At 36.5% G+C, this 23,647-nt stretch overlaps 1 protein-coding gene across 1 annotated transcript in view; it reads right to left on the bottom strand.

The window, feature by feature from the left end:
- Positions 1-22,440, bottom strand: part of HCRTR2 (hypocretin receptor 2) — a 123,110-nt gene extending 100,670 nt beyond the window's left edge. Inside the window, exon 1 of the mRNA XM_047103207.1 lies at positions 22,218-22,440. Coding sequence (XP_046959163.1) covers positions 22,218-22,440 — 223 coding nt within the window. The remainder of the gene's footprint in view (positions 1-22,217) is intronic.
- Between the last annotated feature and the right edge of the window lie 1,207 nt (positions 22,441-23,647).

Here is a 23,647-nt window from a genome sequence, read left to right on the forward strand (position 1 = left end):
ATTTCCCCTTCTCCTATGAACAGTGACTTGATTTTTCTTTTGGGGGAACCCCTCACACTCCTCCCTCTTTAACTAACTGGATCCAGTGGCATTGCTTCTCTCTGTTCCTATCTCTGGAAGTGGACATGTGATTTAGAGCTGGCCAATCACAGCATCATTTCAATTTAGTCTTCATTAATTAAGGATTGCACCTTGACCCAAGTAAAGTCAACTAGGTTCTGTCTAAACCAATCCTGGGATTTAGGCTTGAGCAACCAGAAGAAGACGAAGACTTTTCCACTGGAGTTGATCCTATCTATGTTATGGGACTGGAGTTGTTGGCAGCCATCTTGTCACGGGGAACGTGGAAATGAAGCCAAAGAGAAGAGAGAAGAGTCTGGAGTTGGAGACAGACCAGTTCCTGATGGCAGCATTGGGACCTCTGAATCCAGGTAGCTGTGAAATGCAATCCTGGATTTTATAGTTCTTTGAGTCAATAACTAAGGTTGGAGTTTGAGTTATAATTAGAATCAAAGGTAAGTTTGGGGTCAAGATTGTAGTTAGGGTTAGAACTTGTGTTAGGTAGGTTTGGGGTTAATATGAGGGTTATGGTTAGTGGTAAGATAAGAGATAGGTATGGGGGTGATGTTAGGGTTTGGGTAAGAGATATGGTTGGGGCCAGTTTTATGACTGGGTACAGAGGTAGATTTGTGGTTATTTTCAGGTTTAGCTTTAGACATAAGGTTGGGTTTAATTTTATAGGTGGTTTTTGGGTTACAGTTAGGATGGGGTTATGGCTATAATCAGAATCAGCATTAGTTTGGGGTTTAATGCTAGGTTACACTTAGAGGTAGGATTGTTAACACTAGGGTACAGATAGGTATACAGGAAGGTTCAGGTTTGTTGTTAATGTTACAGTATGGTTAGGTTTAAAGGCAGATTTGAGGTTCCTGAGGAAACAACATACTCCTTGACACAGTCAGGACGCCTTGGAGGACCACCCAGGCTACAAGCACATGTATCATTTTCATCCTTCTACAGAAACTCAGAGAAGAACAATCTCTGAGGAGTATAAACTGTCAGAGAATAAAGGCCATCACGGCTTCTCACCTTCCTTCTCCATTTTTTCCTTTTTTTTCTCCTTTTACTTTCATTTTCTCTCTCCTTCTTCCTTCTTACTTACTAATATAATGCAGGTTGGTTCCTGCTTTACTCAGTACTTTCCAGTCCTGATTATCCAATTCTAATGAATATAAACAAAATGAAACTCATATACCTGGGAACGAGTGGTCTCACTAGTTCTAGGAATTCCAACAACATCATTAGGGTTCTCTCCATTTTCTGGTCTCTATCTCTGGAAGATAGCCTAACTCTCCAACTGTAGATAATTTTTTTTCTATGTGGCAAAAGGGAAGATCTTAGGCATCTCTAGGTCTAATCATCCCAAGTAGCAAAATCTTAGGTAAAAAAAAGTTCATTTCTCTCTCATAAGTGACATGCAAAGTCCAACAGACAAATTCTGTTTCCATTTGGATCAAATTATCATTCCTTTGCGAAGCACTGTAGTTGGGGGATGAGAAATGATTAGCCCATTCCTTCTCTGATCTTGAGGGCAGGGTAGTACTTTGTACTTTGACAGTTTCTTCCCTCTCCCCACCACATTTACATGAAACAGAAGAAGGACAGTTTCTGAAAGGAAGGAGTAATATTGATATGTCAATAAAGGGCAAATGTGGTTACTGTGAAGACAAAAAGCAGCTATCTATTACAGATCCCTATGATATGGTAAAATTTAAACATTTTGCCATTTTAGGCATTGTTGAGATACATAGGACTGTGTTCCTTTTTTAACTTCAATATTCTTTCTATGCCTATTTCCACTACTTTCATTCTCTCTGATTTTAAGGGATTTCCTCTTGTTTCATCTTCATTAGGTACCTAGAACAACTTGATACATTTTTCTATGATATCTTTACCTAAATACATTTTAAAAGTTTTAAGCTAGTCTTCAAGTCATTTTGGTATGTTTTCCCTTTCATTTTCTGTGTGTGTGTGTGTGTGTGTGTGTGTGTGTGTGTGTGTGTGTTTCCCTCCCTGAGGTGTTTTATATTGTGATGTTTCTGTTTTGTTTTGTTTTTTTTTAAGTCAATATCCTATTGATTTTTTGTTTTCTCTTCATTTACCCTTTCTGTTCTATATTGTTACTGGGTATCTTCTTCATTCATTCTTTTCTTTTCCTTCCATTTATTCTGAAAGTTAATGACTTCAAACTTACCATTTTCACAGTGCTTTTGGTGATAATTTTACTGGAAAACAAGACTGCTAGAAACAATGTGTCTCTGCATTATTAAATTTTAAAATATTTCACATGAATCACTCCATGTTTGTTTTTAATCTAATTTTGTCTTCCCAGATGATTACATTTTCATTAAATGCAATAAAATTTTTAGTTTTATAGAAATTCAAGAGAGCAATGTCTCTTTCATTAAAAAGGACCCGGATTCAATGATAAAGAACTGTCATTAATATCTCATTGTTTTGGTGTCCCAAAAGTCACATTTCAGCCCACTCAGTGACACAGACACATAATTAAATACCAAACTTTCAGAAACTGAATATTATGAAGTTGAACAGAACAGAATCTCCCAAAGTAAATCTCAAGTTTATTTCTGACTTTGTTCAACGTGGTTATTATAAAATTAGATTCTAATATTAATATTTTAAGATTTATAGTGTTGATAGTAGAGTTAGCATCTCAGATATATTTTATAATTTGAAACTTGAAAATGAACGTCCCTATTTAATTATATATTGAATAATTTTCAAAATTCCACTACATGAGTAGGGTCTTCACATGACATACTCATTATTTTTTAAACAGAATGCATTAGGATATAAAAGTACATGTTTAAAACAAGTTCTACTTCTTTTACTATTATTGTTCAAATATAAAGCATTATTTGATTTTAAAGAGAAGTCACAGAGTGACTTAAAACTTAGCAGCATATTTTTCCTACTCGAATTTCAATTAAATGAACTTGCAAATGGCCAATGTCTCCAATAACGTCATGTGATTCCTAAAGTTAACTGCAAAGAAGGAAAATCTATTCATTTAAGCTAGCTATAGAGACACCCATTTTAAGATTTGTGAGATTTTACTTCCCTTTACTAATGTTAAGTTACTAATAACAAACGTAGGAGATATTGTCCTTTTAGCTCATCTCTCTACGACCATGAAAAACAAAGGGAATTTAGAAAATAAAATAAAAATTTTATGACACTATTTTAAATTTTGTTACGAAAAAAGTAAAACTTTACCAGTGTTATAGGGGCAGACAATCAATTTGAGATGTTGCACTCACTTATGTTCCATTGCTGATGTGATAACAAGCTGAGAACCCATATTAAGATAGCAATAGAGAAGGAAAGGACATGCAAAAGTCAGAAAACAAATGGTATTAATGTATCCATTAAAGGAATTACCTTTGTACTACTGCAGGCCTACAATGATAACATTAGTGATACTAACTCTGAATGACTTATTTTAAAAAAAAAAAAACAAGTTTTAAAAAAGTTATAATAAAACAACCAAACTATTTCATTTTAGTCATAGTTTGAGAAATTTGGAGACACTGATACTTGGATCAAGTCTCATGGGTAAACAGGAAGATAGGATAGGAGCAGTGTGAATTCCTCCATAGACTGTGGTTTGCCTGAGAGGTAATTAAATCCCGGGATATACCACTTGGGGTGGAAGGGGAAAAAATTCTCCAAAATCAATGAAATCTTGCCATTTGCCACAAAACGGATGGAACTGAAAGGTATTATGGTAAATAAAAAAAGTCAGACAAAGATCATATGATTTCACTTATTCGTAATTTGTGGAATTTAAGAAACACAACAGATGAACATAGGGGAAGGGAAGGGAAAATAAGATAAAACCAGATAGAGAGGTAAACCATATGAGACTCGTAAATACAGAGAACTGGGGGTTGCTGGAGGAGAGGTGGGGGGTGATGGGCTAAATAGGTGATGGGTCTTAAGGAGGGCACTTGTTGGGATGAGCACCGGGTGTTATATGTAAGTGATGAATAACTGGTTCTACTCCTGAAACCAATACTACACTGCATGTTAACTAACTTGAATTTAAATAAACTAATTTAAAAAATTCTCAAGGACAAGGGTGTTTTTGAGGACACTAAAAGCTAAAGGTTGCTAGAGGTTTGCTTGTTTGTGCTGTCTCTCCATAGCACTTTTTGCTTCATCTTTTGTCATTCCGCTATTTACTTCTTGATGCCCCATCTTCTGTGTTATTGTTTCCTTCCTATCCATTAAGTTAATTTTATACATATGCTTCTATATTTCAGTACATTATTCATATCTCTTTAATAGGACATAACACATTGTGTTTTTATGTAATATACTGCATTTCTGTCCTTTCTAGGAGACCATTAACTCTGAGGAAAATAATAGTATTTTTTTTTATTTTTGTTCCTTCTAGTGTCAAGGAGAATGACTGGTAACAAACAGATGCTCAATAATTATTTCATGACCAAATGAATGAATATTCTCTCGTTATTAAGATTTAATTATACTCTTTCAACAGTAGCATACCACCCAGATTAGATCTCTGGAGAACATGGGTATCCAGGCTGCAGGATACTGACATTTTCTTTTGAGAAAATGGTAGTCCATGACCTTCCAAAGGAATTAGCCCTTATGAACTTGCAATCATTACCCAGAAGCCTTCAGTAAATTCTTCACTTTTTAAATACGGGCAGAGATTATATTCTCTTATATTCACACAATGCTAAAAATAGAACTTTTAGCACTTAATTCTAAATAGAAAAATGAGCCTAATACTAAAACATATATCCTGTTCCTGTGTTATATTCAGGGTATATAGATGAATATATAATACTTAGAGATTACCTACAAAAGAGGAGGACAACTAGATTTTTTAAAGAATGAATTTAAGATGTTCTATCAATCTGTACTTATCGTACTTATCAATACTCCAAGTAACCACAAAATAATAACTTGGAACCCAGTTGCAGAAAATTTTCTCTTTTTATCTGTTTTTCTTTTCTTCTGCTTCTGTTTCTGCTTCTTCTGCTTCTCCTTCTCCTTCTTTGATAAAGTCAAGATAGTTTTTTTAAAAAGATCCAAAATATTTTCTTGAAATGAAAATGGAAGCTTTAAAATTGAGTTACTTGAGCTGAAAATAAGGGAGAATCAAATTATCTGCAACTAATGACATCAATAACGCTTCAAAATACATATTAGCGTACACAAGTTTTTATGTATATATATAATATGTATGCAATTACATGAAAAAAATTAGACTTACATATTCCAAATCTGAATTATTATAGTGCAAAAAAAATGTCTCTTTTCTAACCTACTATAGCCAAATATGTCTCAAGTCTTATAAATTTTTTCCAATATTTGTGACACCTATTTTTTGGAGGTGGGATCTCTATAAACTCTAGAATATTGTAGGAAAAGGTAGGAAGCATCTGGCTACAATGGATTACACAGAGCTTGCTAGAGTCTTAGGTTTACTCGTTGTCTCCATTCAGATGATTACGGATATCTCAGTGAAAAATTGTATTTCTAAAACCACCGTATGCACAAGTCCTTGGAGGGGAGTTTTTCTTCCATGACTTAATCCATATCCATCCAGTATTTCCATATCTTTGATATTACTGCCAAAATGTTTTTGATGATTTTAGAATTTCACATAATCCTAGTATCTATTCAGTGACCAGCAATTCCTGGTATTTATTATTTAAAAATCAGCACCACTAGATTTAAATCAGAGCCAGTTTGTTGAATGCATTTGCATAGTCAAACACCTTTTATTCTCATAGCAACCCTCCAGTTCTTTCCATGACATAATTGATTAACTACCTTTATTATATTTAACAATATTTGTGAGGATTTTGTTTAATGATTCAAGGGACACACAGCAGGAGAAAATAAATTTCATTTTAATCCTGAAGCAATGACTTCATATAGAAAATCATAAATTAGAAACTACAGAAAAGAATTTGCATTACTAATTCTTTCTTTAGATATTTTCCAGAACTTTGCATTACTAATTCTATATGTAGTGAATTCTGCTCAACATGCCAGATTTCTGATATGTTCTTTTTTGGAAAAGCTGTATAACAAAAATTGCATACTAACTACTATAATAATAAATTAAGCCAATGTACCCACTAATATCTCTGCTTAAATGTTACATTACTAAATATCACTTTGAGGAGGAGCAGAATATGTGGCCCCAAATATGTGGCTACTACTAGCATGTGGATTCTTTTGAGCTAAAGACAATCAAGACACAGAAGACTCGTAAAAACTTTTTACCTCTTCCTTAACTACCTAAAAGAATTTGGATAGGGGGCTAGGCTCAGAAAGAGATCTATGACCAGAGATAAATTTTTATTTGAAAGGCCTATCTGTATGGCAGCACAAACATCTAATTTCCAAACATCTGTTCTTCTTATTGCCCTGTGAGTCACCCTCTTCCCCTGTGAAGCCTCAGGCCCCTATCCCATTCCTTAGTTCAGGACAGCATACAAGCCTCAATTGCCCAACATGCCCTTGGGTCATGTATATTTGGGGCTGTCATACATAAGAAGTTAAATTTGCTTTTCTCTTATTAATCTGTTTTATGTGATATTAATTATTAGAACAGCTGAAGAACTTAAAAGGGGGGAAGGGAAATGTTTTCCACCCCTACAATTTCAAAGTTTTTACTGACAGAATTTGGAAGGCTCTGGCACATTTAACCCTTCCTTTTTCTCCTCTAATTCCTCTTATTGGCCATCAAGCTACATTTTCTTGTCTTTCTGCTTAATCTCATTTCAAAGCAGGTCTTTTAATCTTCTCTCCTCTGATATCTCTTTATAGAGATATTTGTGTCAACTGTATATGCACCTGGCTTTCGAGTTGGCTTCCAAAAATAGGAGGCCTCAAATAATAGGAAGCTTACCTTCACTTTTTCCATGGCAAGGATTCTCATATTCGGTGTACTGGAATCCTACTTAAAATGTAGATTCTAGAGTCTCCACCCCCTGAAATTCTGACTTAATAAGTCAGACACAGATTTTAAAATAAAAATTTTTTACCATGAACCCATTTTTGTTTGTTGGTTTTGTTTTTTGATGCATGATTCAAAGTGATCCTTTTCAAGATTTAAGAAAACACAGCTGTGATGATTTCAAATAAGAGGAAGCCAAGAGTAAAATAATTTGTAAAACATATTTTTTTTATTCCCTAATGCAGTTCCTTCTATAGTTTCATATATATGGGGAATATGTAAAAAGATATGGGCATAAAAAATTATATTGGTTATAAATCTCAGGTTTATCTCACCTGGCTTGACTTACTTAACCTCCTGACTTCATATTCAAGTGCTCATCATATACCTAGCTTTATTACCTCAAACTTAGAATGTGTGGCACCAAACTTTTGATTCTCCTTCCCTGCTTCAAAACTGCCCCTTCCCCTAGGGTCCCATATCTCAATAAATAGTACCATCCTCCATCGTGATATGAAAATGTTGACTCCTCTCTTTCACTCACTCTCATATGCAATCCCTCAGCAAATCCTGTTGATTTTATTATCAATATATACCCTAAATATCACCACTAGGATATAAGTTTCCTAAGAGAAGCAGCTTTGTCTATTTTGTTTGTTGCTATAGGCACACAATATTTTTTGAACCAGTGAATTTAACTAGTATTGCAAAAAAGGTCTTATCACTCAATGTACCCTTTGAGAAGTTTATATTCTGTGTATGCTTTTATTAAAAGCATACTATTATTTTTAAAAGCATTTATTTAAAAGCATATTTTATTAAAAGCATATTATTACTTTTATTATTCCAGAAGACATTGTCTAAGAAATTCTCACATAAACTGTATACATTGCTTGCATAGCACAAAGAAAAACATCACTCAGAGTAGTAAACTAATTGTGAATGGCATGTGGGGGAGGAAGCCCTACTTCCTATTGAACAGCTATACGTGAATACTCCTCTAGCAATTCAAACTCAGACCTGCCTTTGCCAAATTCATCATGCCCTCTCACTAAAGACACTTGAATTTCTTTCCACATATTCTATGTTAAGAAAAAGACAAATAGGATAATCAGTGTACTTTTTTAAAATGTTTATTTATTTTTGAGAGAGAGAGAGTGAGAGACAGAGTGCAAGTGGGGGGAGGGGTAGATAGAGAGGGAGACACAGAATCCAAAGCAGACTCCAGGCTATGAGATGTCATCAGAGAGCCCAAGGTAGGGCTCGAACCCACAAACCGTGAGATTGTGACCTGAGCGTAAGTCAGATGCTTAACTGACTGAGTCATCCAGGTGCCCCAATCACTGTACTTTCTTTAACTAAAAACTTCTATTAATCAGAAGATTCTTTTTTGTTCCTATCAACCTCTGCATCTGATGAGTTGCTAATTTCTATCTCCAGAATGTCTTTCAGATTTGTTTCCTTTTTCTCCCATATTCAATTCTACTGCCTTGTTTTACCCTCATAACCACTTTCCTGAAAAGTCCCAACAGACTTCTATCTTCCCAGTATCTGGTCTTTCATATCTTCAACCCATTCTTACCATTGCCCCAGGTTAGTTTTCCTTCAGGAAGCTCTGACATATTAGAACTCGTTTTCAAATAACTTTGGAGCTTTCACACTTTTAAATCTAATTCAGCATGATATAACACTGCAGGTAAGACTGTGGCAGATACCTACCAAATAAAGAAGACCATGTAAGTAATGCAAAGCATCAAAGGAGATTACTTAAAGTTTCTATTTTTTGAAACCATCCAGAAAGTTCATGAAACCCTGTGTTTTAATGGAATTCCCTGAATGACATTTCAGTGCAGCTATTTATATATATATAAGCAATCATAAATTTACTCTTACTACATCATCAACTTAGGTGTACTTTCTTTTTTTTTAATTTTTTTTAACATTTATTTATTTTTGAGAGACAGAGAGAGGCAGAGAATGAGCAGGAGACGGAGAGAGAGACAGAGATACAGAATCTGAAGCAGGCTCCAGAGCTGAGCTATTTGTTAGCACAGAGCCCGACACAGGACTCAAACTCACGAGCTGTGAGACCATGACCTGAGCTGAAGTTGGACACTCAACCGACTGAGCCACCCAGGTGCCCCAACTTCCTTTTCATCCTTTGGAATTTTCTAAATTATGCTCACATGTCAAAAATACCTCAAATGCTACCTCCTCAGTGAAGGTGTACCTCCTATCCCAAGTAAGATCCAACTTTTATTTTCTGCGTTCTAACATTTAACATATGCCTCTTCAGTAACACTCATATTATAGTCTATTGCTTACATGTTAGTCTTTCCTACAAGATTAGGAATTCCTTGTAGGTAAGGACCATACCTCATTCACTTCTGTATTTCCTCCACAGAATGTAATAGAACAGATTACACGTTGTGGATGTTCAATAAATATTTGCTGAATGAAATAAGAAAAGGAAATAGCTTCAAATTAGATAAGCCTTAGAAAACCAGTGTGTTGGCTTAGGCGGCTTTATTTTTTGGTGTATGTAACTTTTGCAGCTATAGTTGGACTGAGACCACTGATTTTCTATGCTGCTTTTACCTCCATTTGGATCATAAAGATGTATTTGCATGACTTCAAACTGTCTGTAGATACTGCCATTGTTGCCGATGGTGACTCAGCACGTAGAGAGGCTAAGTGAACTCCAGGAGAGAAAATCTATGCCAAGCTTGACTTGCTATTGCTCTTCTTCCCCTCTAGTGTCTGTGGCCAGGTACTGACAACGAGTTATAGATCACTAAGGCAGTGCTGATTAGGCATTGAAACTTCAGTTGACTTTACAAAATAATGTACATGAGAATTTTCATTTTCCTTACATTATGCACATATCTTCAACTTGGTATGCATACTGGCAGAGCTGTGCTATAAAAGAAGGAATAGAAATAGAGAAAAGATTTGTATTTACCTGCTGTTCAGAAGTGGGCAAGCCAAGCGATAATACGTAAAGCTATTCAAACAACTAACATGATAGCTCTCTAATACTAAATTTCACTATCAGGGAAATAGGAGCAAATAGTAACCCTATCGCGCAGGTTGTTGTAGGATTAACTAAGAGAATGGATAGCAAATATTTTGTTGAAGAGTTATGTAACTAGGGCAATATGACAATTCCAAAAAGCCTAAAATGTAAATTCTACTGCAATTCACTTCATTCATGAGAAATATTAATAAAGTCAGTTCAAAAGGTCAAGGGTTTGCTAGAAGAGCAATACCTCCCAACTTTGGGAAAGACTGAACTTCGATCTTTTACAATGTGTAATTTGATGGCTAGTCCAGGAAACTGAAGACTAAAGTTGGTCCAAAGGGTTTATTGTTGCCCTTACTCCCCTATTAAATGAAATATCTAGAACTATCCAGCTATTCCCAACAATGCTTTTGCACTCCACCTAAAACTATAAATTGTTGTTTTTTTTTTTAATTGTCTGGACAGGAGAGTGTACCAGAATTGGCATAAGTCACTGGCAATGGAAGAGAATGACAAAGGATTCCTAAACCTGAGACCTCGTGGGCATTTCCCAAGTATCCTGGGCTCAGATGGGGATATGTTTGGTCCTTTTAATAGCAGAAAATATGGAATCAAGATAACATTCAGTCACAGCTCTCTTACTTCATCTGGGGTGCAAATGGTCAAATGTTTCCTTAGACTTTCATTAAATATAAAAATAACTAAAAGTTACTTTGAAACAAACACAGCTTAAGTAAGGATTTTGTATATTACAAGTGCTTCTCAGTTATCACAGAAATATAGCATGTTATTTGGAAGGATCTTGGTACAACTACCTTGAGAAAAAATGAACAAACCTGCCACAGTTTGTAAATCTCATTTGCTTTTCATGGGAAGAGCAAAATAGTTTCATTGTGATATCAAGGTGATTCCAGTGTTGGAGAGAAATTTTATCACTGGTCTCTCATAATCATTACTTTCATAATTATATAATATTTATTTTAATGTGTATGCTCCTTAAGATATTTGAAAACTCAAATTATTAAGGTTTTTAATTTTAATTTTATATAAAATAAATTAAAACCTGCAATGTTTAATTTACAAAGCATGTATACACTTATATGTAAAGTGTTTCTCCTGATAGAAATCTAATACTTTAATTGGTAGCCAAAAATCATATGCTTGGCACTGTTCTAGAAACTGATCATGTACTTGCAAAAAAAAAAAAAGAAAACAAAAGAAAATACTCTCATGGAACTTACATGTTACTTGAGGGAGACAATGGAAAAATTGACAAACCAACACTATAATTTCAAATAGTAGTAAATTCTATGACAAAAATAAAAGGGGACGGTATCATAATATGAAGAGGGATTCAGAGTGATACAGAATGGGCATTCTTACAGCCTTCTCTGAAGATGTGACAGGTGAACTTAGCAGAAGCCAGCTGTGAGAGGGTCACAGGGGGCTGGAAATTGTGAAGACTCTAAAGCAAGAATAACCTGAATCAGTTCAAGGGAAAGAAATTATGCTACAATGATCAATCACCCAAGGGATATTCCTTCTTACATGAATGTTCATTCAAGGACTTACTCATGTCTGTGTATTTATTCTTTTTGCTTCCCTAAAGGCTAGTTCAATTACTCATGGGGTAGTTGAAAGTATCTCTTAAGTTTGTCAAAGTAAAGGCCTTATACAAAGTTTTTAGAATTCTTCACATTTCAAAGGTAGCTTCTTAATCCTGCATGAAAAAACTAGGGTGTATTGAAATCATATTAGTCATATAATGCAAATACCTGTGTGTGTATATACAAGTGTTTTTATTTTTGACTTATGTGTTTTTTTTTAATTTTTATGTATTTTTAAGTTCTTAAATTCTTACTTTCCCCTTTTCCACTGAGATAGTTTTGCTTCCTGTCAGTGACCAGTTGCAAAATTCATTATGTCTGGGGGAAAAAAAAAACACACATAGATTCATATACTAGGTACTGTTATTTACTTTCAGGAATCTATGAGTCACCATCACCATCTCTGATGACTTCAAAGAACAAGGTCTTTCTAGGCTTTCCTATGTCTAAAATATAAATCAAGCCCAAGTACATAAAATGTTCCAATAATTATGAAGTCTCTTTTTCCTGCACCAGCTGGTGAAATTTGTTAATGTATTTTTTTTTTTGAGCTTTCTAAGACTGGGAAACTTTTATAGTAAGTATTTTCATCGGAGAGACTAGATTTTTAGCTGTTCTTTTATAACCAAAAATTGACTTAGTTTCACCCAATGACAAAACTGTTTCATAAGCACTTAACCATACCTCTCTACTTCTGTCTCTGAAAGATTAGCACAATCTGAACATTTTAAGAAAGACAAATTGGCTTCAAAATGATATTTATGAGGAACATGGTTCTCTACCAAAGTGGATGACTCATTAAATTCATTCTAAATTGATAAAATAAATTATTATAGACAATGGCTTTCTGACCCCATTTCTAGCAATGTAGTGATAAAATCAAAGCCCCACATGGTTGTAACACGTGTGCTTTATAAATTCATCTTATATAGTCACTGAGTAGTAATAAAAACTCACTGAAAATCTAGGAAAGGATATTATAATTTATAATCACTGCCGTATTCCCATTGTGGAGCTAGGAATAGCAAATAAAAGGTTTTAAACTAACCACAGTTTTAAAAATTTTGAAGTGTTACCATGTCAACTTGTGGAGAAATATTCCCTGTAATTCCCTAAGGGCTCCCCTGGGGTCAGTGTATTATCATCTTTGATTATTTGAATGACAAAAACGCCCATTTAAGATAAAATTTCAAATGAACATCTTAAGAAAGTTGCAACTAACTTAGAGTAAAACTTGGAGGCTTTAGTTGGAAAATATAAAACATTTTCATTATGTTCCTAATTTTTTATCTTTTGACCTCAGTGTGAGGTCAAAACATGATTTAAAATCCAAAAAGATGGATAGCTAGGAGTACAGCAACCAACCAAAATCTCAAAAATGAGTTATTACAAACATTATTTTAGTGAAAAGCTATACAGAATACTGGAAAATGCTAATAGAGCTATGGCATATAAGAGTCATAAGGTACAAAAAAAAAGAATCATAAGTACTGATTTCAGAAAAGACATGAAAATTATTTTAAAGAGAAATACTTCTCAAATTGAAATATTCTACAAAGCAAACATAGCAACAGTTGCTATATTTTAGTCTTCTTCCTTTTCCCTTTATTTGTTTCTTCATTTCTCACTCTCTCCTTTTCCCTTTTCTTTCCTTATGCAACATAACAGCAAGAAATCCAAGAATAAGAGAGAGAATGGGAACTCAAGACAGAAGCTGTAATATTTTGGAACATGATCTTGAAGTGGCATTTCTAGTCACCTAGAAGTAATTATCTAGAAAATATTGATCACGTCTTTTATTATCAATTTTTGTTTTCATTAAAGGAAGCTTCATTAAATGAGACACAAAAAGGACAGAAATCCCACTGTGAAAACCTTCACAAATACTTCCCCCTTTGGTTTTATTCTTTACATTATCCCTGCAATACTCTGATGAAAAATGCCAACTAAGATGGTGCTCTCCTTAAATCTTCAAAGGGCTCCCTCTAAACTGCGGTGTCAAAACTAGCTGAGATCTTCAGTATGGTACACAATCCCCATCGACTGTTCAGCTTTATCCCTAGACTCTCCTCATCTGCACTTACACTGGAGTTACTCAATTACTTAGTATTCTTTTCATAGCCCATGCTATTTCACGCCTCTTTGATTTTGCTCGTGTTGTTTCCTCTGCTTAGAACATCCTTACCCAATTTTCTTCACCTGTGCAACTTGAATTCATGCATTAATACTCAGTGTGGGTGACATCTCCTCCTGAATCTTTCTGTAATCCCCCAAATGGAACTAAGTGCCCTTCTTGTATGCTTCCACTGTATCCTGTAACCCATCTATCAAGCACTTGTCACATTATATTGAGATTATCTGTTAATAGGTCTGTCTTTAGCTGAAGTGTAGGTTCCTTGGTTTTATTATCTTTGTACCCTAGATTCTTAGCACAGTAATTGGCACAAAGTCTCCCAATATTGTGTTATTTCCACTGGCAGAGATCCACAATATGAAATGGATATACCTATCAGCTTCTCTTAGGCTTATGCCAATAGGTATTTGATTCCTCTAATTGTCCTTATTCTCAGTCTATGTGCATTAAATATATTTTTAACCATTGCATGGTTTCTGTAACAGAGACAGTGTTCCTTTACCCTTTCCAGTACTAGTTGGAGTTAGGTTGACAAAATTTGATTGGTTTTGGCCAAATGATCATAAGGCATAACTGACATGTGTTGACATTAGGCAAAGGTAGTTTAGAGTCAGTATATTTTTCCAATTCACTCTTCTCCTACCATGAGGGTGCTAGATACTTTATATGCCACCTAATAACTCATACATGAATTGAAAAATTTTAAACAAGGTAATTTTATTATCTCACAGCCTCTAAAGGGTCTATGAAGAGTTTAGTGAGATCTGTCTCAGAGTATGTCAGTAAGTTTCCGTCAAGCTAGGGGATTGGGGGAGGATGCTATTATGTTATCTCAGACTCTGGCTGAAGGATTTGTCTCCAAGTTCATGTGGTTGTTTGCAGGGCATATTTACTGTACAGTTTTTGGATGGATATTTTAATTTCCCACCATGTGGGTTTCTTATAACAAGGCAGCTTATTTTCTCCAGGGTGCAAAATATACAAGAATGAGAGAGAATGGGAACTCAAGGCAGGAGCTGCAACCTTTTATAATATTCAAAGTGATATACAATCACTTCTGCTGTATGTTGTTGGTCACCCACATCAATTCTTGCACAATGTGAAAGGGAGCTACACAGGGTTGTAGTTGATCAGTTGATGGGGGAACATTGGGAACCATTTTAGAGGCTGGTCACAACGGAGACCACATGTCACAGTGGTGCATGAAACATGAAGGACCCCTCAACCAGGAGTCATTGTATGAAACAGACTCTCCCATCCATATTAAATGTTAAACAAACAATAAATAAACTTCTGTGACAATAACCCAATGAAAATCCAGGGTTTATTTGCTACTTTGGCATAGCCTAGCTATTCCAACCAATAAAGCTCTTTCTGTATATATGACTATTGAAAGAGACTATGATGATTCAAAGGACTTCAAATATTCTAAGATTTGTAAATGTAAGTTCTTATTTTAAATCAAAACACAGGAATTCTTTCCTTTCTTTCTTTTTGCCAGGTTCATGAATTTGGCTAATCTTTATTCAGAAAACTGACAAAATCAGATATTAAAGACATCATAGCTGAAAGCCAGACAAAGTTAGTTAGCATGTCTTATCCTGGGATCTTGGAATACAAGACTGGCAAGCTTTTCCCAAGCTGACACATAACCCCTTGATATTTCCATGTACGCAAACTTTTCTTTTAAAGTAATTATCAAGTACTTGATCCACTAAATAAGACATACCTCATAATGTTGTGGAGAATAAATCAGACAATATATAAATGTAACAATGTCTTCTGAAGAGTAAAATACTATATAATTGTTAAACATTGTTCATATATATTATATATTTAAAGAACATTACTAGAAAAAGCTCAGTGATGATAATCTCAAAATATTTTTAAGAATAAAATACATATTCTGTTGGAAACAAACTTCATGCTATTTAAAATATATATCCTATATCCATTTACTTGGTTAAAAGATAATGTCTCATTGAGAACAAAAGTAAAATGAATAAAAGCAGCCCCAAGAGTCAGCAATTCAACACTGGACATATATTTCATGTGTCTTATCCAGTAGCATCTCCAAGTGTTCTATTGTCTGTGTTTAAAGGTCATTTCATGCCTGGTGTGAAGGGCAATGTTCTTTGGACATATATAACACCATTATGCTCTAGGAACATCATTATTTGACATAAAGATTGACCTATTCAGTTAAATCAGTAGAAATGTATGATTTTTAAAAAAGTAACAGTTATATCAGAAAAAGAAAAAATAAAATACATGAGTAGGTTTGAAAACCAAAAAAGAAAAAAATTAGATTATTTGACACATTAAATATTTAGATTCTGTCTTAAGACCGAATGTGTGTGTGTCTAAAGACAGCGCATCCAATAACTAAATAATCCTTGGCCACAATTATCTAACATTTATCCAGTGAATCACCCCCCCCACACACACACACACCCTGAACAGGCAAAAGTGTTTTTGGCATCACCTAGTTTACCTTGAAAATTTCTCTTGTAAAGTAACCCTAGCCTGACCTTGATTAGCTTATCAAATGAGCTCATCCCCATAGCTGAAGAATTGTAGTCTACCAGAGATATGGCATGGCAACATGCCAGAACAACTCTGTAAATCGTCTAGAGGGCACATCTAAGCATCATTTCCACTCTTTTTTCGTCTGTGTTTCTGAGTCAGGATTAGAAGTAAGGGAGACAAGATGAAGTAATGGAAAACAGGTGGGCCATGGGACCTGCTCAATCCAGATTTGAAACTTAGTGCTGCCACTTATTGTCTGAATATACTTTGGAACAAGTTAAAATACCTTTTGAATTTCATTTTACTCATTTGTAAAGTGAAGCTATTAATCTCCTCCTTACAAGTTTGTTATGAGGCATCAATAAAATACATATATTTGTTGCGGAGCTTAGTATTCAGAACCTAGCATATAGTACTCAATAAATATTCTTCATTTTTCTTTGCAGTGAGAAAGGGAACTAGAGATGAATCCTCAGCTTCCCCCAACACAGGTCACTGACTGACTCCTATTAATGAGCCACTACTTAACAGAACCTGCATGCCTATGGGAGTGGGCTATGTCATAATGCTATAAGAAGAAAGATGGCAAAATCTTCTTTCACCTGTAAAATAACACAAGCAATGGATACTCTGGGGAGCCGAATGAGAATTCAGGAACTTTGAACTGCTAACATAGCTGTAGTACATGAGGATTTGCAAATATATTCTAGAATATAAAATGATGAAAATTAGTGTAAAGATATAAAATATATATGTCCTAATTAAACCAATAAAAATTGTAAAAACTAGAATATTCTATTTTTATTTGAGTGTTAGATTTCACCTCTTTTGAAAATGGGTATTTTCATTATTTAATTTTCCTCATTTTTTTTCAAATATAGGAAGAATTCATTACATTTAAATTATCAGTAGCACATGTTATCTCATTATTTCTGTACATGATAAATGTTGCTGTTGTCTATGAAATAGCCATTTAAAAAGTCATCACTGGGATTTTGTTCAAATCAAAAACATGATTTATTTTACCCAATAAAACTCGGTGGTTATGAGTTTAGTAAAAGTGTGGAGGCATCTGTCTAATTCATATTCAGATAAGCATATTTTACATTCTGTAACTAAAAACACACAAGTTTAAAGCTCAGTGGCTAGTATAAGCTTTTATAGGCATCATTCATGACTTCTATCAGGTCTTGGAAGAAATGAGTAATGTATTATCTCTAACCTATTCTGTCTCCTGTGAAGGAAAGGGTGGGTTTAGAAACACCCATGAATGTGAACTGGGCATTAGGAGAAGCAGGAAAGAAATGTTTCTTAGGCTTAAGAGTAGTGGGAACTTGTAACTCTGCCAGTTCCATCTCTGGGACATATGATTAGCTCTGTAAGAAGCAACCCATTACAGATATTCGTCCATCTATCCACCCAAATTAGCTTAACTGTTACTGGGTAAATTTTGTAATAGGCACTGTGCTTCAACTAAGTTAAATCAACATATTACCTCTGTGTGTGTGCGTGTGTGCGTGTGTGCGCGCACATGCACGCACGCACACACACATGCTATGTAAAACATTAATAGACCAAAACAACCCAACTACAACCCATAACTCACTAAATGGGACCCAATACAAGCAAATTTAAACTAAAAGACAGAAAATTATCATAATAGTTAGCAATGCCCTTCACTGAGAGTTGAGAAGGCAATGTTAAGTAGTTAATATAAGCGCACTAAACACCTGTTAGGGTGAGTGGGTGGAGCTGGTATGGAAAAGGAGAACAACATGTGCAAACTCCATTTTACTAATAGCTTTTAGGAAACCTCTCAAATGATAAAAAGGCTAGAGCAGAGGTCATAAAGAGCTCTGTAAGCTACAGACTGGCTGTGTAGGCAGAGGATGGCTGTAAACTACATCAGGGGTAGATCTCAATAGTGGGAATGAAGAGATAGAAATTGGCATTTATTGTCTACTATATGTCAGGTAAAACACACACACACATATACCTCTGTATATGTGATGTTCTCATAAAATTTCTACAAGGCAGGTAGTATTAACCTTAATTTTCGATTAGAAAAAACAGACATAGAGAGTTCAATAACTTGCTAATGATCACACAAGAAGCAAGAAGCACAGCTGGAATTATGTCATGTGTTGAATGTTCTCGTCATCTTTCACATGGAGACAGCAACAGGGAAGATAGAAACATTCCAGGTGAAAAATCATGATATCTTTGAATGCAAAATTAAGGGAGGCAGAGATTTGCTCATTTCCTCCAGATGTTTAATGTTTCAATTGACCAGAAACCATCACTCCACCCAGTTTCAACTCAAGAGAAAAGAAATAAGTATAACATCAACTATATTACTTTGAGTGTCCCTAAGAGCCCTCCCCTCATCACACATTAATTTTAAAAACATTGCTCAAAATGTACTGGTCAAATAATTGAATGCATCTACTTGGCTATAGTACAAGACATACTTAGGAATAGGTTATATATGGCATAATTTTGAAGATACTGGAAAAACACTGCTTCCAAAAAGAACTCTGTCCTACCTTTCTTCCTATGACCTAAAATTCTATAAGTAGACATGCACATGTCTTTTATTAGAATGCATATACTCATGAAATTTAATGTAGAGTAACTTTTGTCTTAGTTTGAATGACTTGTGTTGCATTTGTTTTTTTTTTCCAGAAAACTATTTTCCATCATAGGGAAGAAATATCTGATACATATGGGAGAAGGGACACAATGAAAGAGATGGGCTGTGGAGAGAAGAAAAAGAGGTAGAGATGATCAAGAATTTGTCATTCTGCTCAGGGCATATCCTGTTACATCACTTCACAAAATGACAGTGTGGGAGAAATGACTTCTAACTGATCACATTATATTTGTAAGTTCAACAAGGTTGAGATTTTCCAAGTAGTCAGTTACATAAAAGTGCAAATGGTGAATGGACCCGAAGGGTCAGGGATTACATCTGCTGCCAACACTGTGGTCTTTCACCTTCATGCCTAATGTTACCTCTTTATCTTACATGAATAATGTGATTCCTTGTCCTGCCACTCTATGCATAAAATTACTTACACTAAAGGGGCAAAAAAGCAATTCTCAATCTAATCCGTTTTGCAAATTTGACAGTGACATTAAAGAGCAGGAAGTTGTCTGTGAGTAATGACACTGATCATTTGTTTAAATGTCAAACTTCGTCAACTTTCAGGGAATACGTCCATAAAGAATGGGTTTCCGTTCAGCCAGAGAGGATTTCAGTGTTATTTAGTCCTGAAGAAAATAGCTGTTAGTATCTTGAGAGCATAATGCTTTGAGTAAAATTTTCTTTTTAAGCTGAATGGAATTGGCCATTTCAGCACTTGGGGCTGTGGACAGTGTTCTCTTCCTTGTATTATGAAACACATAGTCTTACTGTAGAGGTGTTTCCTTTTTGAAACTAAAACATTCTCCAGGCTAACAAACCTATACTCCTAAACTATGCAATTAGAATATGGAGACTATGCATCAACATCCTGTGTAAAGTCAGAATGAAGTAACAGCAAAGGGAAACAAATTTTATCACAGAGATTAAGTGTGAAATAAATATTAAGGAAGGGAATTAGTTATGATTTGCAGCTATTCCTGCAAAACAGGTCAAATTTTTACTGCAATGCAATAACATTCCTCTCTGGATAGGATTTTGCTTCAGACAATGACAGGGCCATTAACCCTTCATGGTAATTTATTAACAGTGGACATAGATGCAAGAGAGAACAGGAAGTACATTTAATAGGCTTGCAGACAGCAAAGAGCAGAGAATTCATTCTCTCTATGCTTTCTAGCTGTAGAGTGGAATATCAATAGAGAATTCTGGATCTGAGATCAGATGAAATGGAGTTGAATCTGAATAGTGTTCTTTAATTAGCCATTTCATTTCTCTAAGTCTTGTTTCTCCTCCTGTCAAATGTGGGTTACTTTGAGGTTTAAGTGAGGATGTAGGCAGAGAGGTCTGGCATACTGGTAGGTACTCAATGGATGTTCAATTTAGATTATTTACTTTTCATTAAGCATTGGCATAATACAGTGATAGGTTTCTATGCTAGTGGCCAGATGTTTTAATAGCTGTAAACTCTATGAAGGGATGTCAAAAAGGGAAACAAGAAAGGCATCATTATTAACAGACTTATCCTTATAGCAAAGTACCCCAAGTGTGTTTATTTTCACCCTCATCCACCTTATTTGCATCACCCAAAGATTCCCCTTATGTTTACCTTTTAAAAAATCAACAAAAGGAGAGTAGCCTGAAAATAACACAGTAAGCATTAAAAAAAACAACTACAAAGTTTTCAGAGGATTCTTATCTCCCTTCAAAAATAACATTTTACCAACTCTCTCCAGAATGCTTCTCAGCCACATACTTAGCAACTACTCTGTCTTTTGAATTGATGAGAGACTACTTTGAATGCTTCCTACCCAGAATGACACACTTGGGGAGAGAAGGTAAAAATCAGATTAATGCTAAAAGCCTGATAAGTTCCTTATCATCCTCCCTTGCAGCTACAAATTCTTTGCTTTGGACTTCAAAGCCACTCAACCTATCTCACCTCACCCCATCTTCTTCCCTTTTTATAAATGAAAATCAAGAGCAGCAATCTTGTAGCCTCCCCCATCTCCTCCTGTCATTTTCAACAGAGATTGCCTCCACACTGCCCTCTGCATTTGAAACGCCTCCCACTCTCCATTCATCAAGGTACATGCTCCTTCCATTCACAATTTATGTTAAGTCGTCCCTCCCTTCCAAAGCTCCTTTTCTTTAAGTGGATTCCCCAGCTGCCCTAATAAACTCCACCACCAGTCTCATACAGCACTGTACCTCCCACCCCCACGACCCCACCCCCCTCCCCCTGCAACATTCAGAAATTACGCTAAGGTGGGAAATGGACGAGGAAATCTATGTCTGCATACGAACCCAGACAGGAACAAATAGAGCTTAGCATTAAGCTCACCATCTCCTCTCAGAAGGGGAAAAAAAAAATTACAATTTTTTTTCCAAGCCTGACAACAAGCATGTTCTAGGGGGAAAAAAAAAAAAAAAAAAATATATATATATATATATATATATATATATATATATATATACACACACACACACACACGCACGCACACACGCACACACGCGCGCACACACACACACACACACAGGTTGAGTGGATGAATGAATGAATGGATAGGTGGATGAATGATTGCGATCTCTTTGGTACTTTTCTCAGATGCCCCTCCTTCTTGCTTGCTCCTGGCAGGGTTTCTGTTTAATTCAGCTTCAGCGTGTGAGTGCATCTCTATGTTTTGCCTCTGTCTCCACTCACTGCCCTTTCATTACCACCTCTAGACAGAGCCGAAGCCTCCGCGCCAAAGGGCACTCTACCTAGCTCACAAATGCTTTGTGACTCCAACGGCCAAAGACAGCTTGCTCCTCAGGAGCACAGCTTTGCATTTTGCCAGCTTCACCTCTCCGGAAAGCCCCCCAAACAGCCGGCTACGTTACACAAAAGGATGACTAATTTCCCCATACTCAACAAAATCCACCTGAGACCCAGTCGCTGCCCCTCTCTTGGGGCTTGTAACCTAGGTGTTCGCAAAAGAAACACGCTTCCCTGCTTCTCCCTGCAGATGCAAAAAGGAATTACGACTCCAGGGCTGGGTCCTGGTTCCTAAAATCAGAAAACTTTTTTCTTTCTTTCTTTCTTTTCTTTTCTTTTTTTTTTCTTTTTCTTTTTTTAAAAACCAAACCCCACCCCGAGAGCAGCGACCTCTTTGTTTGCATCCCAAGGGGAGGGAGGGGTCTCCTGAGCCTTTGCAGCCAGGGGTGGAGGGGACGTGACAGCCCTCTGGAGGGCTGCCCTGGACGAGACTCACCCAGGACGTTCCCAATGAGAGCCACCACGAACACGATGATGTAGCCGGCGATCAGGACCCACTCATATTCTTTCGGGTGTAGGTATTCCCTCCACAGGTACCGCAGGAATTCCTCGTCGTCATAGTCGGTGGGGTTTAAAAAAGGCTCTTGAGTTTCATTCAGCTCCGAAGCAGATGACCAGTTGCGACAAGGGGGGGAGTCCTCCAGTTTGGTACCGGACATCACGGGCTCGAGTCCGGTTCCGCTCAGTGCCGCAAGCCGCTCTTCCCCTGCCCCATGAGCCCTGTGATTTGCGGTGGGAAAGGCGGCGCGGAGACGCGAGAAGGGGCTTCGGAGCAGAAAATGACGTGAAAAGTTACTGAGCCAATGCCTCCGGAGTCTTGTGCCCGGCAACTTCTGCGGCGGCTTCGCTGTCTTTGCAGACGATTTTGAAGAGAGGCGGCTGAGGAACTGGGGACCCGGCACTGGAGGCTGCAGCAATGACACCGGGAGGAGACAGCTACCTCGGGCTCGGCTCAGGCTCAATTACTCCTCATTCCAGCACTGAGTCCGCAGCCCACAGCCTCCGCCCGCGCTGAGGGAGAGCCGAAGCTGGGGGGGTGGGGGGTAGTCCTGAAAATCTTTTTAACCTGTTTCTCCCCCTTTTCTACTTTTCTCCTCCATTTCTCACGTGCAGTTCCCATGACCCATACACAGACACGTGTAGGTCTATTGACATGACAGTCATGTGAACACATGGCTAATATAGGAGTTGTTGTTAATACAGGATTTGTCTTTTTAATGTAAACATAAAAGGAATGAGGAGGGGCCACTGTGTTCCTCAAGTAGGTCCATGCAAAAGTCATCTCAGGCAAACACTGTAACGTTTGTTTGGCTTTGCCAGCTTAGCACTTGCTGAATCTTGAACATAGCACCTCCTCTCCCCATTCTCCAAAGTGGAGAAGGAGACCATTTTTGAATCGAAGGGTATAGTTAGCTGGCATTGTACTTGCACTACCAAGTGTCACAGGAAAAACAGCAGCGATTCCTTGAAGGACGCTAGGGTCATATGTGTGCTCATAGTTGATGTTGTTCAAGCAACGTTACAGATCAAACAGGGTGAAAGGAACTTCTTAGAAGGATGTAATGCTATGCACAGAAATGCTCTCTGGTTAATACCACACCCCACTGGTCTTTCTTCTTATTGACCCAGGACTGATGTCACCTGCCACTCTCTAATGAAACTGATTTTGTCTCTAAGAATAGTATTTTGGGATTTGTCGTAGTATGAGTTCAGGATCCTTTCGTTCTCAATAACTGTGATAGGAATACTGCATTTGATTATAATTTTGTACATGGGAAGGACCTCAGACAGCATCTAGCCTGAACTTTAGCTTAATATTAAAAGCCTTCTAATAACTTTGCTGATGTTCTCCCACCTAGTTTGGAT

Source organism: Lynx rufus, unplaced genomic scaffold (genome assembly GCF_022079265.1).
Source record: "Lynx rufus isolate CCGP_SWC_20201006 ecotype Redwood Valley unplaced genomic scaffold, mLynRuf1.p SCAF_6, whole genome shotgun sequence".
Taxonomy (NCBI): Eukaryota; Metazoa; Chordata; class Mammalia; order Carnivora; family Felidae; genus Lynx; species Lynx rufus.